Raw genomic sequence first — 20,149 nt, forward strand, 5'->3', positions numbered from 1 at the left:
GGAAATAATGTGATCTATCTGCATATCCATTACATATCAAGAGGGAATTATGTTGGCATCATTAAGTATAACCTGTTGCTCCACAGAGCAAGAATAATTCATGGTGGATGAAAACTAGAACAATATGGGGCACTCGTGAGGAAGTGACTTTAGATTTCCACCTAGTCAGTAAACATTTTAACTATTAACTTACTGGGTAATATGAGATTACCTCCTTTGCTGTAAATGAATGCTCAAGGAAAGGTGCACCATGTCACTATTTAAAGAGAGATTAAGTCCATAAATTCATAATAGAGATGCTTATTTGCTTTATTCTGAAATTAAATTTGTGAATTTCATGTTCTAAACTGATCAGTGCCTTCTCCAGCATTTTCCAGGTGGCTTCTATTCAATGTACCAACTTACCATCTCTATACCACTCAGCACGAGGCCGTAGTCTTTTCAGCTCTGGGGTGACCAACACAGAACATTTAAGGGTCAGTGTTTCACCTTCAGTTGCAAAGGTGACTCCAAATTTCTCCAGAAATTGGACATCAAAGTGTGTAAAGCAAACATCATACGACAGTGGCACTACACATGAGAAAATGAAAACATTCTTAGTAAATTGTAGTTGACACAAGCAGATTACTGTCTAATCTGAATAGAAAATGGAACTCTCTAGTATACTATGTTCTGATCAAGAGATGCAAATGAGAAAGAAAAGCATCTGGACAGCTCATATTGCTACCAGAAGAAACAAGTTACATTTAATTTCCTCATATGTAAAGCACTGTTATGGCTCTTAATAATGATAAGGATATATAAACTACTTAAGCAAAAATTTTATAAATTGCTTACAGTGGAAGGGCATTATCCCAGCTGGGTGAGGCTCTTCACTCTCTCTGAACCCTGTAAACACACAGTAAAGATTCAACAGCATGAACGTGGTAATTATTTCTTATTTTAATCATAAATTAGGACTTACTTCTCACAACCACAGCACAATTAGTTGATGCCTGCCCATGGATATTTGTTGCAACAGCTGAATAGGTAGCAGAATCATCAAAATCAGCTCTGAGAATGGAAAAGAGGGAAATAAATGACTTGGTGCAAATACAAATGCTCTTAATGATCAATATTACAAACCAAGCTGTGCCAACTCTGAGCAAAGCTCTTCACTCACACTAAATAGTATAAGAAGTTGATGAAAGACAATCAAAAAGCTGGTACTATTTTTGCTACAGTTTTATCATGGATTAATGTGCAGGTTACACTGACTCGAACAAACTACAGATGACCTTTAGAGAATGATCAAAAGAAGAGAGCTGGAATATACCAGTCCGGCTATTCTTTTACGCTATGTAACTTTGCTCCTTAATCTGTCTTGCCCTTCCACCACATATTTTAAGAAAGATACATGGAAGAAAAGGATGTGATGCTTGCAGAAGTATTTTGCTCTACAGTGATTCCTAGAAAGTACATACTGGTTTTTTATGCCTCTCTCATACCTCCTAGGAAATGCAAACAAACAAAACAAAACAAAAACAAAAACAAAACAAAACAAAAAAAAAAACAAGGAATCTGACTTAAATTGTGACATAAAGATTTTGGTTTGATTTATTTTGTTAGTGAAAAACTTTATCTATTATGAAAGGAGAATATAAGGGAAAGCAAAATTAAAATGGCAAATAGTGCCCAGTGATGAAACATCTCACCTACTACGTCCTTCCTTGAAGGAGAATTTACACTAGCAGATACATGGCCAATTAAGATACAAGTCCAAACATTTTTCTATTAAAGATGGGGTCAACCAGAAGAAATATTACTTCAGTGGGTATGACATAAAATTGAAATAAAGGGAAGAAAACTGATTCTTTATTTGCACACACATTTTTTTGTGCAATTACTTTAATTTACAGTTGAAGTAAATTTATCTGTGTCTAATAAACATAAACATAACTGACTAGGAGGATTAAAAATATTTTAGTCTCTCTTTTGTTAAAATGCAGATTTAGATATAATGAAATTTCCTCAAAAAAGAATATTTAGTATGGAGGAAGAAACAATTTTGAAAAAAATTGGGATATTTCATAGAATCATAGGATGGCCTGGGTTGAAAAGGATCACAGTGATCATCGAGTTCCAACCCCCCTGCTATGTGCAAGGTTGCCAGCCACCAGAACAGGCTGCCCAGAGCCACATCCAGCCTGGCCTTGAATGCCTCCAGGGATGGGGCATCCACAACCTCCTTGGGCAACCTGTTCCAGTGCTCCATCACCCTCTGTGTGAAAAACTTCCTCCTGATATCCTGTGTGAAAAAACCTCCCCTGTCCCATTTTAAAGTTTAAAACCATTCCCCCTTGTCCTATCCACCCTCATAAACAGTTGTAATCATTTCAGAATGAACATTTCAGTTCAAAAAGATATTTCAGGATTTACACCTGCTTTATTTTCAGAAACATACTAAATACTTTAACACGAAATATTCTCGTATATTGGTTTTGAATAAATGAAGATTTTTATTTGGCCCAAGTTGCTATCTTTTCTTGAGAAATTTTTTCTTTTTCATTTAAAAATATATTTATGTCAAAGAAAATTGTCATTTTTTTTCTATTTCTTGGAATCTGTATTATATTTAGCCATCAGTTAATCAGAGCACTGTATGAGATACATATAATTGAATTCTGCTTCTGTCTGTTTCAATGCATTTAATGGAGATCCTTCCGGAATTTCCATTGATTATATATAATTTTCTACGCACGTGTATTTAGTTTCCTCTAAGAATGAATTTGCATATTCCTGGCAACTGCTAGATTAAAGGGGTGAAATTATGCCTGTACTTGTCTTCTAAGAATTCTTATACCCAAAGTGTTAAAGAAGAAAGAATACATAGAAGTGTTTGAAGTAAATTGTATAAGATATTGCCAATCTGGGGCCACGTAGTACTTGAGACAGGCACATCAGACTCCTTTTTTTTTCAGCTCTTACATATATTCTGGGCAGTGTCAGTAAAAAATGATACTATCTGTACTGTGATGCCTAAAGTACAACTTGATGAAAGCTCTATGAAATTGTGATTTAACTCTTTAAACGAAAAGGAGTAACAGCTCCTCCTAGAGGCAAATCTTCAGCACACAATTCACAAAACAACAGGGCATGCTACCCAGTCGATCGTACATTTCATTATCAAAGCCAGAGAAGTAACTCTTAAGATTAACCCACTTATTCAGAAAGCCTGGAGTTAGAGTATGAAGTCCATTATCACTCTACTACAGTCTGGACAGGAAAAGTAAGCCTGAAAAGCACTAGAGAAGAATTGAAATACTAGGCTAAATGTTCAATATTTCAGAGTTTTCTGGAATTATTTTAAAAATGTCAATACCTGTTCACCAATCTACATAAAGCTTAACTGATTCTGGACTTACTTGAAAGCTGTGGGAGTTGGTGACATAAACTTCTTAATAACATGAACGTTTTTTTTAGTAACCCAGTTTCACTGTATTAACATTTGTGTTATGTCAAAAGTAAGTTAAAATTTTAGTACAGGTTTTTTTTTTTTTTTTTTTTCCTAAATCATGCTCCAATGTCTCTGTACTGAAATGTACACAACTTACACACTGTTCTCAGCTCAGTACAGTGCCTTGCTATAATGAGACAAGCCAACAACAAATGAGGAATCTCAAAAGGTTTTTACAAAGGGCATTAGAGAATTCACTGTGGTAGAACTCTAAGGTGTACAAGTCACTCTGCACTACATCTGTTTTAAAGGAAATATATATAGTGCATAGTATGCAGTATATACTATAAGATATGTAATATACAGTGATCACCTTGCTACAACAGCCCTTGGTGTGTATTAGCATGTAACAACTCCCCAAAGGATTGCTAGCCACAGCTCAGGAGATAGCAAGGGACTTTTCCCAGGAAGCATCCTGGTTGTAGCTGCTCTGTCCTGAAGGATAAGAGGATTAGCAGCATGGGTGTTGTCCTCTGCATGCCAGGGGAGCACTGTAGTAGAGGATACATTTAATTTATTACGGAAAGACAGCAATTCCTAGTCACCGGTGGCAGATAGTGCCATAGCATACCCTACAGACCTCATCCCTAGATACATGCCCCGTAAAGACTTCCTGTCCAGGCCACTGTCCAGGCCACTCCCCACCCTGTCTGGAGACCTACTGAGGTGTAGCGCATCTTCCTCCAGCCTAAGCCTCCAGGCTTCTCCAGGAGCCACGCTGCAGGGCCAGTGCTGATCCATCCCCAGCTGGACACAGTTTGGGCAGCTTACAGCACCCACACCATAATGGAGTGATGAATGGCTGCCTCACCACTGCTGTACCAGGCTGCTCCCTTTCATAAACAAAGCACTATTTCAGGCCTTTCTCAAATACTACTTAGCTGCTCTTCAACATTTTGTTGTTACAGAGTGTTGACACAAGGATAAAATAAGAGCATATATACAATGAGGTTAATTCAACTATCGCTTTAAAACAGCCAGCATCTGCTTTCATTGTTGGCTTCATTTTCCAGCAGAATAGCAGATAAAACAATCAGTAGTAATTAATTTCTATAAGAATCACTCAGGATTCAGGAACTGAAACATAATTTATTAACCACAAACTGGCATAAAAGTAATTAAGAAACTAGAGATGTAGTCTGAATAAATGTGAGGCCACACTGTGCTTGACCACTCAAAGCATCAAAAAATCAGAAAACAAGGAAACAGCATGAATCAGATATCTGATTAACTTTTCAGATGGGTATATAGCTGTCTACTCACAGTCCTCTCCCCATAACTTTGCGTTCTCATAAGGAACAGCAAAATGCCTCTCTTTATGTATTTTGGGTCTCCAAGGTAGAGGAAAGAAAATCATAAAAGTCTCCAGAACGGACAGAAGAGTCATGAAAGGATTGTTTCTTTAGCCCAACCAGCTCAGTGTATATAGGACCTATCCTAATTCTCCTCTGATGCCAGATAACATTCAGATTGAGGATTACCTTGGTAACTACTTCCTTTTCTGTGAATATAAAGAACAGATTTCCTAGATGCACTGTAAAGTGCACTGAGTCAAGACCATTTGTAAATGTTATTAGAAGTACCCAAGGGAGGAGGTGTAGTTTGTCCACCAGTTTTCCTTGCATCGTGATGGAGAATGTATTTTCCAGCCTTTACAAAGGTCAGATAAAATATGCATAGAATAAATTTAGAAAGTGTGAGGTGTGAGGGCACATCACATATGTTCCAAGGTACTAATAATTTTTGTGAAAATTAAATTGCCCTCAATCCACACGAGGTTCTGCAGCTCTTATGCTTGTGTGGGGAATATTCCCCAGGCAGATACTTCTGTTTAAAATGCATATATTCATCCATCTGCCTGTGTAGATTTAAACACAGGGGTTGAGACTAAGATAATATTTTTGCCTGAATTAGAACACAACTCAGTGCATGTCAAGAGCAGGAAGCATAACATATTAAATTTCAAGAGTTAAAATTGCCTCCTTGAATTCAAATGACAAAATGTTCAGCGTTACGTCTACATGACACCAAAATGTGGAAACACTTTGCAGGATCACCGTCTCGTAGTCTGATTCTCTAGACAGAGTGAACCTGATAGATCCTTTCCAATCAGTTGGTTTTTGTTCTTACTGAATAGGGGACCTCTGTTTTGAGGTTGATGCTGCCTCATGCCCATCTCATTCGCTCCCAGCTACTGCAGTTTACAGGGGACAGTGACTGACAGGTCAGAAAATTACAGATAATTTCATTTGGGGGATGTTGTTTTCATCGCTGCAAAGAAAAAAAGAACAGAAGCACACCATACCTGCTGCCTATACACACACTGGCAGTGCGTACCTGAAAAGCACCAGGACCTGCAGCCTATCACCACACAATCAACTATACACAGCCCCAAGGCTCTGCCTCCTGAACTGGAGAAGTGCCTTTGCTGCAGTACCTCCACTCTGTCCCGCTTCCACCCACAGCAGGAGGAAGGGCAGGTCTCATTCTGTACTTCCAGCTTAAATCATTTCAAGCCTTTTGTTCCTAATCAAACTAAAATAGCACTGTACTGACTGCACAGTGTCATTTGTTAAATGAGAATAGTTAGAAAAGAAGGTTCATTCCATTTTTAAGATTTTTTTTTTTCTTTTTTAAAGCAACGCTGACGATGCTTAGGAGCTGAGTGCTTGATTAGGGGCTAGCTCTGCCTTCTGGCAGTAGGTATTACACTGCACTCTGCTGGCTTTGCCACACATTTTCGCTGATGCAACCACAAACCCTTTCTTGCTGCAATTAGAAGCATTTTTAAGCAGTGACTTATTGAAACAGCTAAGGGAGATAGCCCTAATAAAATATAAAACACTGCCAAATTTTGAGCATTGTAAAAGTGGCAGTGTGCAACTGCACCACACTGACAGAGCTCTGGAAAATCAAACTTCCTTCTCTGCTTATCGTTTCTCATCAGTTCATCTGCCTGCTCATTGCAGGGCTTTTAGAATACTGGGAGCATGCTACCAGCCCAGTCATCATATCAGAATACATAGTATAGCCCTTCGTGGTTGTGTAAAGCCAAGTGATTCACGGGAGGAGCAGCCTGACTTTCATATCAGTGAAAGAATTAGTCCATGCACTGTAAGAAAAAAAAAAAAAAAAGCAAAAGACTAAGGAATAGAACAAAACCTGGTAGCTAAACAAATAGCATCAACTAAGAAATCCAAAATGTTTGAATTTAAAGTGCTGAGATATACACTAACATGTAAAATATCTTCAGCCTTGCTATAGAGTAACAGAGTGTACTAATCTTGACTACCTCCGATAGATAAATATTTTCTTGGATTGTCTGACTATCTGCAGTTAAATTAGATGGGATAAAAAAATAATGTTAAACAAGCCCTATAGCTGTGAGATGTTCAAAACTTATCATGAAAGCTCCATATCCCCCTGCTTTGCTGCATAAAGGAGATCTTGAGCTCAGGCTCTGAACTGAGAAAGCTTAAAATGAGCAAGAGAGTGGAACTATATGGTAATGATAGTGCTTAATGAATGTAGAAAATGTGGTAAACTGAGCACAAAGCATCATGAAAATATGAGACTGAGAAATGAAAATGATCTGCTATAGACATGGGCCCTGGAAGACAGCAAATGGGAGGGATGAAATTGTGTCCAGTTACTGTTTTAAGCTGACAAGGTGACGTCCTGGTTCTGGCGCCTCAAGAATTTTTCCACTGGGATCAAGGAATACTCATAGGAATAAATATCACACTTGCATCAGAAGGAAAAGTTCACTCCCTGAGCTTCCCTGAAGCACTAAAAAGGTAGCCAAGAAATTCCAAGCCAGTTCTGAGTGGCTGTGGATCAGATGATATGCAGCTCAGCACTTTGGTATGAACAGCTGAGAAGAGCACAGCAGTGGATAGGTAGAAAATCCAAACTGTTCTACTTCTAGGAAAAAAATAGTACTACAAATATGCATGTATAGACATACTCATGGAAGATCCGAAGTGAATTGATATATGTTTTTACTTAAAACTTTAATAATACATATATTAACCAAATACAGATCATTTCATTGTCTAATGCTAGTACATCTAATAACAGCAATAGAAAAACTATCAAAACATTCTTCCATTTCCCACAGATTGATTTTCCAACTATTGGGAAGCACTAAGCAATTGATGGTCAAGTTTTGAAATAAGATAGATAAGTAATAAAAAATTCTATTTAAACTTAGACTTTTTTTTTTTTAAGTTATAAACTGTTATAACTTATAAGTTGTAAGTCTATGGTAAATAAATCATAGCTCTGGGTCTATAATCCCCCCCAACATTCTTTTAAGTGGAGAAGGGAGAACTATCAGAGAGCACCTAGGTGACCTTAGCTGGCAAAAAGACCACACTACCAGACAGAATAGAAGAGGAACAGAGCAATGGTAGTTGAAGAGGGCAGCTTGACTGAACATGAGTGACTACATATAAATACATACAGATCTGTGCCTAGTAATCAGTGGACAATAATGAGTGAGGGTGGATTCTTAAGAGTTTGCCAGTAAATGACTCTAAGGCATGTCTGAATAAATACAACTCCATCTGAACAATCCCAAAGGTGGCTGTGAATGTTGTCTACATGACTGATAACCAGTAACAGAAAGACAAAAAAGCACTAGGGAATTATAAGATACCTCTGATGTGATAGCTACAGATGCTCTAAAAGCACTATCCTCACTGATTCTCGCTTCCTCAAAAAACAATTTATACTCTATAAGTCACAAAAGGAAACTGTGCTACATATTGAGCATCAGGACTCACCAAGCAGCAGCTTATTAACACTAAGCAAGATAAACACAAGTACAATCATTTACTTGCATTAAGTCACCTATGTTTTATCTATCACTCACACACCCAGACAGAGGAGAGCATTTTCCATTTTCATCTGCTGCAAGGGGGAGGGTTGTAGTATAGCAACCTGTTTTTTTTCTTTTAACCTCACCTCCGAAAGTAATGCTGGTGGGATAGAACTAGCTGTGATGAGACATCTCATAGATACAGAGAGCAGCCAGGAAATTACTGTTGTCCTGGGGTTGAAGACTGTGTTTATCTTATATGTACTTATAAGCACTACTACTCCTTGAGAAATATCCCTTAAGAAGCAACAACAGAGTGGTTCTGGCTGAGAACTACCATGCAGGAATATGCTTCTCCTGTCCTGAGCTACAGAAAGTTGAAAAGTCAAGTTGGACTTCATTTCAGAAACAAAGACAAACATTCCTTCCCAAAAGTAGAAGGAATTATGCAGTTATTTTCTCTGCTAAAACCATAAGGGTTTCTTCCACTGCTGACAAGTAGATAAAGTAGAAGATGAAACGTTTGACTAGATAAGGACTAGCTACAAATATTCCAGCTGTTTGACCACAGCCGATATTCATGTTCTGGAGAAGTTTAAAAGGAAAGGTCTTTTTTGTGCCTCTTCTCTAGATATTAATTTTCTTTTTTGAATACTGATGTTATGTCTTCATTTTACTCTGACATTTTATATTTTATAAAAAGAATTGGTACCGAGTCACAGGCAACAGGCAACATTTCCGTTGTTTAAGACAGCTTGCTACGAGCGTTAGTTTTAGGAAGATGTTCTTTACAGGCATTTCCTGTATTGCAAGATATCAAGCTATTTAGTGAACCATCTCTAGCCTAAATTTGAGAGAAATATGTTGAATTTGCATAGAGTATAAAAATCTACTGTATACCTGTTTATATGCAACACATGTACTCCATATTTGTTTTCAACACTGTACTTTGCTGGATCACTTGCAGGGGTAATTAGTTCCTCATTTTTGTACCTGACAATCAAGAAAAAATGAATTAATTAATAGCAGCTTCTATTCATAGCAATAATTCAGTTGTTTTTTACATTCAGGAATCATTTTTTATAACCTGAGAACTCTATACATTTTCTCTACCTGTGTATTTTCCAATATTATGTGAGTAAATACATATTCAGGTCAGAAAGGTGGAGGAGGATCATCACAGCAGTAGATAGTGGAAAGGAATGTACCCAGACTAGAAGAGATGGCAGTAGAGAAAGACAGGATGCTACTTGAACTTTCCAGTCCACTAGCCATGACACAGAATGGGAAGCAAACTCTGATCACAGTAGAGCACTTCAGCTCACAAAAGGGAAACGGCAGTAGGGTTAGATATTCACAGTTCAGTCTGTAGCTCTGCCATATACCAGATAGCACTTATCTGGACAGGAGGGCAGCTTCAGGGTCTTTACATTAATGTCCACCTGACATTTTGCTGACACAAAGCAAAGATGCAGTCTGTGGCAATTGCCCATGACAACAATAGTGCTGTGCAAGTTAACTCAGGCCTAGCAAGTAGTCTGTGAACTTTGCATATTGTGCCATTTTCTACTTCATCTTCAGGGAAATGAATGGCCAAAAAGACTGGAATGCTTTCCACAATATGCCTTCTGAAATGCTCAAGTATGCTTCTCACACTGTGCATAGCCATTCAGCAAGCTTTCCTCCCACTCTTCCCACTGTAGTGTCAAGTACTAGGATAAAGCCCATACATGAGGATTAGGAAGTGCTTTTAACATATCCATTATGTATGCGACACTTATCACTAATGCCATAAATTCCCACTGGGAAAAGCTTAACAACATTTTTAGCGGCCTGGATAAGGCCAGTTTCTTACCACTGAACAACAGGGGAGGGAAATCCTTGTACAGTAAAGCAAAGACGCACAGACATCTTCTCCCAGACAGTGTGAGATCTCAGGCGCACAAGGATTTCAGGAGCTCGACTTATTTTTTCCTCAACAACATGTCTTTCCAGAGCCATATTTTCTTCTACCTGTTAAACAAAGGAAAACAATAAAAGTAGGAAAAGAAAGGAAGCATTTAGCATTGGACTCAAATAGGCTAGAAGATTTAATCTTACATCCTCAATATCAGAAGATGTTAAGTCACTACTAGTATTTGAAATATAGACCTAAATCGTAGTATATCTTATAATCGTACTTGGATAGGGACAAAAAAATTCAGTACTGTACCATTCTTTGTATAGCAAGTCTATCCAGTTGTTCCCTAGCATGGTGCCTGGCCATGTGAATCTCTCTTTCCAAAGATGATAACTCACTGGCAAATTTGATCCTTTTTTCATCACTAGCATGAGACTTTTGCTCATGAGTCCTGTAGAACAAGAAAAAATGTCAGATAAGAACAACCAATAAGAAGTTGGATCTGTTCAGCCTGGGAAGACTGAGAGGGGATCTAATTAATGTTTATAAATATCTAAAGGGAGGTAGGAGGAAAATGGATGAGGCCAGGCTCTTCATGGAGGTGCGTAGTGATAGGACAAGGAACAGTGGTCTAAAACTTGAACACGGGAAGCTTCATACTAACATGTAGAATATCTTTTTTACAGTAAGGGTGATGGTGCACTGGAACAGATTGCCCAGAGAGGTTGTAGGGTCTTTTTGCATGGAGATATTCAAGACCCATCTGATTCTTACACTATCTTTCCCACCATATATGTTGTGCCATAGCTTCATATTTCTTGGAAGCTGGCATGGTCATACTGACCTGACACTCCACAGCCTTAATCAAGATCGATAACCTGGTTGGCTTCCCTCTGGCCTTTAACTTTCCTTCACATGGATACAATAAGACAGAGTAAAGGCAGGTTCTATGTCTACGTCATATTGTGATAAAAGTTGTGCCATGCTTCTGGTGTGCCCTTGGCTCTAGCACCTGAGAAGCAGTGCTAGATCCAAGGGCTGCATCAAATGACCTCACCTGACAGATACAAACCAAGTAGCTCACAAAGATTTGATGAACTGCTGCATACACCAAAGCTATCCTTGGACAAGGGTAAGCAGGACATGCTACAGAAACTGCTAGTAAAAGACTCTCTTGAGAAATTTTTGGGGTTTTAAAAGGGTTAGTGAGCCACCTGGAGAAACTGTGAGGAAGAACTGACTCCATAGATTTTTCAAAATTCTTATAAAAAGCTCATCAACGTTTTCAGGAGGAGCTAACTCATGCCTCTTCATTCATGATGATTCTGTAAACAGCCTACATTATTTGGCCTTGATAACAGCACAAAAGCAAGGAGCTATCAGAAATTTCTAATATGGTTATAATTACAGACTCTTAAGTATAACCCAGGATGCAGTGAAGCAAATGAGATGACTTGCATGATCTTCAGTGAGCAAGTAGATCAAGCTATTATTTTCATTTGTATTTTTTAAATATTTGTTTTTGCTACTTCAATGTATTTTGAACACCAGCCTTGTTTTGCCATGTATAATTTAATATTGATAAAATTTAAGATGGTTTTTAAAAGATAAGTTATATTATGCTAATGAGTTTTATTCTCCTGGAACATTTTGCTCCTAGGATGTATCTTTCAGAATAAAGTTCTAGAACCCTAAATATATATATGATACCCTCAACAAATTTTCTACAGATAAGGCAGAATTCATTCTTGTATCATATACTGTCTATATCTTTGTTACAGTCACTGTAAAGCATGTCAGAGCAGAAACAGTCAAATTCTTTAACTTTTATTCTAAATATTCTATATTCTGTATAGAATATTTAGATATTCTATAGCACATTTATTCTAAGACTTCATACCAAGGCTGTAATTGAGACATGACAATAAGCCATCTTGTTATTAAGGAAAGAATTCAAAATGTTTAAACTGATCCAAACTAGAAATGTAGTAATAGTGCAGTAGATCCATTCGAAAATGTTTTGGATCGTGAGCAGATTCTAATTTTTACTGAGTTTAAAGCTATTTTCAAGGACCAGGCTGGGGATTAAGGGAAACAACTCTGGGTTGAAATATGAGACTGAAAGTGATACGCGGTGATTTAGTATTCTAGCCAAAATAGATTAGTGTTGAACAGTGACAGAGAAGACTCCAGTCTTGCTGACTTTGAAGAGAGCCCTGGCAAAAGAGAGATACTGAATGGGATGAGAGTCACCACACAGGTCAGATGGGACAGAGCTTTACCTTTTCCTGGATTCTTGCATTGCTTCATGAGCCAGGCTGCGTGCCCTCCTGGCACAGAGCCTGCATGTTGTTTTTCCCAGGCCAGTTGATTCATAGTGAGCAGCCTGTCTAGAAGCAGCCCTTCAAATACATATACATTAAAAAAAAAAAACAAAACCCCGTTATAACCCAGCAATTCTGGGGAAAAAATGCATTAATAAAAGTCAAATAAATTACTTCAAACAAAGTGAATTCTATAATTGAGCATAGTTCAGTAAGGATGCTACTTTGCACTCCTCACTAACTGCAGTGGTACTAGGATGCTGATTCCCACTTGACCTTCAGAGGCTTAATGCCCATCATTCATCACTTGAGGTCATTAGACACTTTATTTCATTTGATTCTATTAAACATATGCTCTATAGTCCGTCTTCAATCCTTTAAGTGCTGTGTTAGCACCATTAAATGAATCACAAGGGTACCAGCTTGTCTAAGAATCAAAGCACATAGAATCCCTATAATACTGAATATTTCTAAATATTCTTGCCTTTCTACACTTCACATAATCTTCCTCATAAAATCCCTCTTTCATAAGGGAATCTGCAGAAGCTGGACAGTTAGCTAGGGATCTAAATTACTGAAGAGAGAGGACAGTAATTCTTAAGCAACCCAAAGTTCCAGGCTTTAAGACTAAAACTCTGAGACTTCATGAGAAGAATTGAAACTGTTTTGTTGCTTAGTTGATTTTTTAAGAAAGAAACAATTTGATTGACAAAAAACATAATAAGGAATAGCCAACTTCAGGAGAATAAATATCCTTCTCATGTTGTATGGGAGAATGGGTAAAAAAAACCTGTTTCTATTATTTACAATTTATTTCTTTGCAAGTTTACTTAAGATAGAGTGAGTTTCAATCAGAGCTTAAAAAATGGAATTTCCAACTTGGAGGTAGTAAACAGGATGAAACCTCAGATAGAAGACCTGTGTAGATGAGCTGCTACCTAACTAGATAGTCTAGCTATGCTGGTGGGAGATGACAGACAAGAAGCATCTCTATGGAAGGAACTGAAAAAGGTGCCATTCTGAATAAATCACCAGTGAGGGAGAAGAGATTGTAAATATCTTGATTCTAAGAACTGACTGATTATCCAGTATAGAAACATCTCTGTGCGATACATGAGAAATACATGGTACTCACTTTCTTGCTGCATATTCTTCAAGTACATATCTTGTCTGAATGTTGCGATAGGACTGATCGAAGTGTTTGTGTCTTCTCTGGTAAAATGGCACTGCTACTGATGACATACTTCAGTTTGTTACAATCAGCAATTCCTGCAATGAAATCACATTTAGCCATATGCTTCAGATTCTTAGGTTTGATATTTTTACATATGTATACATGTGTACAAGCACAAATGTACAAAATTCCATCACTCTGTCACAAACAGAGCCATCAATTATATACATAGGCACATCGGACTGTTTATTAGCCATAAAATGAGCCATGAAATCATAGATGATAGAGCAAGAAGATCTTGATGGATTATTTTTCTCTTCTTTCCAGATGTCATCTAATACCTCCTTAGAAGTTTCCAGGCACAGAAATCTGACAGCTTTTGGGACATTTTCTAGGTATTTCATCTCTCCACTCTTCAAACCTTTTGCTTCATCCCTACCTGCAATTTACACTCACCATTTCTAGCCCAGTTCACCATGACAACACAAAATAGATTGTATCAACTCACTTTGCAGCAGCACGTTGAGGATTCCAACACCGCATACACATCTCCTTTCAGCTCTCCTATATAAACCAAACAAATCTGGCTCATGCAATTTTTTCTCATGCATTTCTTTTTTCTTTCTTTTTTTTTTCTAGACCAGTCATTCTGGTGGTCCTGCAGAATGCCTCAAAAACATTTGCAGAGTTTGATCAGGATAGAAGGTTCAATGAGCTCCCAGAAACACATGGGTGGCAGGCATATTTACCACTGTGTCAGTGTTAAGCAAATCCCCAGCTAAGCTGTTAAAATCAGACAGAGGAATCCACATCTCTTTATGCTCATTAGGAACATGATGAATACTTTTTGCAAACTTCTTTTGTGGAATGTCACTGGCCATATGCTGAGTAAGTGCCAACCTATGCAACTGTAAGTCCTGTTTGTATTCTCAGTTGAATGTGGGCCTTTGTGGTCCTGGGCCACTTGATCTAAATGGCTGTGAGGGACTTTAGCAGGCAAACAAATCAGACAACACTTTCCCCAAGATGGCTGCTCTTCAGTGACAATATAAGAAATTTCCCTGTATAAAGTCTATAGACACCTCTGGGACGTGAAACACTACTAGGTCAGCCATGGGCCACACCAAGAGGGTTTCAAGGCCGCAGGGTAGTCATGGACCTGCCTTTCCTTGCCCAGCTCTCCTGGAGCCTACTGAGGATATTCAAAATTAAGTAATCTCAGTCACCACATCGTTGTCAACTTTCAATTTTCAATAACTTTTTTTTTTTTACTTAATTAATCTTTGTACTGTGAGAAAAGCACATGCAATCCATTTACTGAAAATTGTTGAAAATCACAAATATTATCAAGAACTTTACATGAATTTTTAGTGTGACCTTTTAAAGATTTTCCTAACTGTATTATTAGCCAGATTACGCATGCAGAAGAAATCATTTTGTACATCTTATTACAACACTTTTTTTCTTGAAAAAAAAATCAAAGCTAGATTTCTTACTGTACATATCACACGTTTAGGAAGAAGAAAAGATGATTCATTGAAAAACTGCAACACAGTTTAACAAATCACTTGACTTTGTGTGTGTGTTTAGCAATTTGCCTGAACCCTACAAAATTAAATCCAAATTAACTGAAAGCAAACAAGCAAACAGACATGTTTAAAAGGCTAAGAAACTGAACCTTAAACTCTGATAAAGTACCTACAAATACCCCATTTCCAGCATATGGTACTATAAATTTTAGCTGCATCTGAGTGTTAGTTTCAGGTATTCAGAAGCTGAATCAGATTCCTCCAAGTCATGACATTCTCACATCAGCTAGCCTTACTTTTCCAAGAAAAAATCACTGAAGGTATATTTAGGTGTATTTAGTAGATACATTTGATAGTAGAAAAATCTTAGTTAAAAAAGGAAAAAAAGAAAAAAAGAAAAGCCATAAGATTTAATCACGCAATGTTTTATAATTTACCACCTGACAGCTGCACCTTCTGCATAGTCTCTAGTTACCTTTTCATTCCTTTTTTAAAGAGATATGAAAGCTACTTGTCACACATGCAGGAATGAGAGCTGTAGGCAAAATACCATATGCTGTGTGACAAAAATAAAGCAGGTTTACAGCATCAATAGGAGACATTAAAGAAATGTATTACAACATTTCTAGAGAAATAAAAAAGTTAACATCATTCAAGTTACTACACCATGGTGCAACAGCTTGCAGAAATGCAGATTTGGTTATGTGCCCTCACGCAGTGCTGAGCTGACTTGAATCTATTAACTCATTATAGGAGTAACACATTGTCTTAGCTACATAAACACAGTTACACAGACAGATTAGCAGCTTTGGCTTCTCCTACTTTTCATATCTGTACATGACATGATGCCTGCAGAGATCAAATACTGATTTTCTTCCTGCTGTCTAACCGTGTGACTATTGTGTATATGACATTTGTCTTTCTCCTAAGTTTGTATGTTAACCGAACAGTTAATGGTATAATGTTCCATCTTGTTCTATTTTTAATTAGCCCTTTCACTTAAATGAAGGTGCAAATGGCAAACCCATAGATTCAGCTGACTCAGCTGTGAAGAGCTACTCATGTTTACATGTGGCCCCATTAAACAATTCTATGAATTTATCAACACGCAACTTTTGCGTTGCTATGTGTATGCTATTTGTATATCTCCCCCTGAGATCTGATTTGTGTACAAGGGTGGCACAGTAATTCCCATGTGCCTGGATGGATCACAGTCTAGGTTATTTTCATTTCTGAGATAGAAGAAAACATCTTTGCCATTTACAGTTCTGCCTTTTTCACTAAATGTAAAACTTACATTTTAACTAGGATGTCTTTTGCTGTTAATCAGCACACAAATCTCAAAATTTCAGTTCAGATATTCTTCACATTTACCCAAGCATCTATAGAACAGAAACAGGCATAGCCCTTTGCTCCCAGCCTACGTGCAAGCAATTAGCAGAGCTTGTTAGCAACCAGACTCATTGTGCCTTCTGTTAACACAGAGGGGAGCTGCCTGGCAACAGTTCCAAATGCAATAATCATCATCAGTTAATTACAGCGATGCTTGCAGAGTATGTATTTAATACTTAGTAGTCCTGCAAAGATGATCTGAAGAGCAAAATCACAGCCCTACTGTAAAAACAGCTTTAGCAGAGTCTACAGAACCCATAGGGTATCTTGAGTTTAGGATAAGGGAAGTTTCTATTATCTTCCTAGGAATAAGATGTTGGCTGTTTTTCCAGTTTATAGTTGATATAAATTTATATGAGGTATTTGAAATATACATTAATATCTAGTCAACATGCCAGAAACAGTTAGTTAACATGATACACAAATAACAACTGAGCCGCACTGAATTTATTGACTTAGGTAAATCAGGATTTTATTACTAATGGAGCCCTGATTATACTGGCATGCAAATTGGTGGAACTGACCCAATAGCAAGATGCAGGCAATGATCTGATAGAGGCGTCGAAGAAAAAAAGTACATTTCCCAGTGGGAAATTGAGAAAGCAACAAAAGGATTACATAAATAGGCCAAGAGAAAGACGAATTAACTGTTTGAGCAATTGTAAAAAATTAATAATGTTAATATAATTCATGAAGTTCTACTTATATGTGACTGAAAGAGTTAGAGGGAACTGGTCCCAAAACAACCCTTGAAATTCATCCATGGAGATCCAGTTAACTTCCCTGGATTTCAAGAAAAAGATCTAGAGTTACAGGCCAAGGTGTTTAGTTTCTTATCAGACCTTCACTCTTTTGGCAAAGCATAGTACCTTTGTATCCTTACATTTTTATTTTTTATACCTATTTATTTCTCTGACTCTAAATGATGGTTCTGATATCAGCAGGATCTAACTGTGTGCTTTATAAAGTACTCAGAGGACTATTAAACACACAAAAAAAATATTGCATTAACCAAAATGCCCATGAGAATTAATGATATAAAACATGGGTGAGTTAGATTGTTCAAATCAGTTTACACAAATACACATTTCCTCACATTTGGTAGCATCTGTATAACAACTTATGTATGTTAATAAAAGAGAAAACTCAGGAGTAGATAACAGAATTCCCAGGCCAGGATATGCATAGTTTCACGCAATAGTAATACTGATCTGAATAGAAAACAATAATCTAGGACCGTGTGACAAGGGGCCACATTTGGGAGCAGGAAGCCAACCCTCTGATATGGAGACATTGTTTGTTTGATAAGTGAGTTAATTTAAGATTTAAAGGACAGGCAGTAACTTCTAGCATGATCGTTCACCTAACCTCAGAGAGCAGGCACACAACCAAATAAACTGATGGATGGGATTGACAGATGTCATGGGAAAGAGAACATGGTTGCACTCACCACAGATAGACAACTTGCATTCTCTGACTCAGGAGGATCATGTCATGAGAGGTGCACTATACAGTATGTACTCTCTCTGCCTGACCTGTCAATGCTATACCATGCAACTTGCACTTCCTTTGCTCATCTCTGTCCTTGCCCGTCTGTAGAAGTGCCAAAAATGATTCTCAGGTTCTTGTCTGCCCTCACGTAGCCTATCTTTCTCATTCTGGCTGCAAGATCAGTACGTCCTGCTCCTATGTGCATAAATCCATGAGCCTCCTTGGCATCTCATCTTTCTTAAATAACTTTGAACTTTTGCATTGAATCAAAGGTTTGCCCTGATTTTTCCCATGGAATTACTCCCTCTGAAAATCTGTAGCTCTGTTTGCTTACTCAATTTAAGTTTTTTCAGAAGCCCTGGTTTTCCAACTCATACTTCTCTTGTGGATTTAAATTTGTGATATTTAGCTGATAATATACAACTAATTCCATATTACTTACCTGTAAGAGAGAGAGAGAGAGAGAGAGAGGAAGGGAAGGGAAGGGAAGGGAAGGGAAGGGAAGGGAAGGGAAGGGAAGGGAAGGGAAGGGAAGGGAAGGGAAGGGAAGGGAAGGGAAGGGAAGGGAAGGGAAGGGAAGGGAAGGGAAGGGAAGGGAAGGGAAGGGAAGGGAAGGGAAGGGAAGGGAAGGGAAGGGAAATATGTGTAGACATCATTTGCTTCTATATTCATCTTACAGAATTACCATACTGCCTCAGAAAAGATGTAGTCTTTTCCAGATGGCTTAATCAATTCTGTAGAAATTACAATAGATACATAAGAACATTTTCCCTCAGGAAACTTCACTGTGGTGGAAATCTAGTAAAGTTAGCATGAATCATTATGCCACTCATACACACTGCAGTCTATAACAGGCATGTAGAGGGTCTGATAACATCTTCATTTTGATGATAAGCTTCTAAAATGTTACTATTTTTCTTCAGTCTTTTATCTCTGTATGTCTGTATTTAGATCTTATACAAAAAAAATTGTATTTTGTGCATGAAAGAGGATAAATTGAAAAGAAAAAACAAAAAACACCCACACAATCTACTGTTAGTTTAAGACACTTGTCTTTCCCATTGAATTTTTTTCCTTCTGCATAATAAGAAATCAGCATCAACTTTTTTGGCAACAGAATATAAATGTTTCTGAAATTAAAAAAGCATATGGAATTCACAATGCTTAAACCATATGGAACTCCAGACATTAGTCATCAAGCTTCAAGATTCTTTGTCTTTTTTTCTTCCTTGACTTGTCTTTAGCTACACAGCTGGTCTCATATTTTACTGATCATGTCTCAACTATCTGGGAATAGAGTTTGCCTAGTTGTGTAAATTGGTTTTAAACAGAAATCTTGTGGACAAGATGTTTGATCTGTTTCAAATCATTTTGAGAAATACACTAATCACTTTCCTCTTTAAACCTAAAAAAAAAGAGTCTGACCAATTTCTAGACATCTGAACATCCAACAGAGCAACATTTTCAAGCATCTGATGCTACTGACCATCATAGATGTATCTGTTTTTTGTTAATAAGTTCACATTTTGAATGAGTAGACATTTAACATCTCACTATATCAAGCAGTCTTGTTTGTGAAGATATACTGGACTGCTTTACCTTCAACCATCACAGTCAGTGTGAAGGCAATTAATGTATACCGTGGTCACAGCTATAACCCTTGGTGGAATCCACCACCAGCTATGCTCTGCAGTGTGCAGACAGGAGGCAGGGCAGTAGCTCTGCCCCTCCAGCTACCCTTCCCTCTAGTGAGGTCACTGCCATGTGGGGAGCATTGGTTCTTGCATTCTTGAAAGTTTAATCTGTAATTCTGGCTTTTCCACAAGTCTTGTGATGGAAGGGAATACACACACACAACAACCCACCACCACAATCTAACATCTTTTGCCTTATCACTGCTATAAGCCAAGCAGCATATATCCTCTTCTATTTAAGTAGAAGCTTTCTTATGAATCTCTAACATTATTTCACTGAAAATTAAATGAGGCTGCATTTGGCCATGTTGACCTGAAACTTTGCCA

General features: G+C 37.7%; 1 protein-coding gene across 2 annotated transcripts in view; it reads right to left on the reverse strand.

Moving 5' to 3' along the window:
- Positions 1–20,149, reverse strand: part of MYOM2 (myomesin 2) — a 74,130-nt gene that overhangs the window by 52,982 nt on the left and 999 nt on the right. The window contains exons 1-9 of one of the 2 annotated variants that reach the window (XM_046938513.1): positions 18,088–18,301; positions 13,678–13,811; positions 12,501–12,620; positions 10,531–10,669; positions 10,174–10,331; positions 9,219–9,311; positions 965–1,053; positions 838–888; positions 406–570 (exon numbers count right to left, since the gene is read on the reverse strand). In XM_046938513.1, coding sequence (XP_046794469.1) covers positions 406–570; positions 838–888; positions 965–1,053; positions 9,219–9,311; positions 10,174–10,331; positions 10,531–10,669; positions 12,501–12,620; positions 13,678–13,784 — 922 coding nt within the window. In that variant the 5' untranslated portion in view covers positions 13,785–13,811; positions 18,088–18,301. Of the gene's footprint in view, positions 1–405; positions 571–837; positions 889–964; positions 1,054–9,218; positions 9,312–10,173; positions 10,332–10,530; positions 10,670–12,500; positions 12,621–13,677; positions 13,812–18,087; positions 18,302–20,149 lie in introns of those variants that run through there. The other variant, NM_205135.2, reaches the window with a different exon arrangement.

Source organism: Gallus gallus, chromosome 3 (genome assembly GCF_016699485.2).
Source record: "Gallus gallus isolate bGalGal1 chromosome 3, bGalGal1.mat.broiler.GRCg7b, whole genome shotgun sequence".
Lineage (NCBI taxonomy): Eukaryota > Metazoa > Chordata > Aves > Galliformes > Phasianidae > Gallus > Gallus gallus.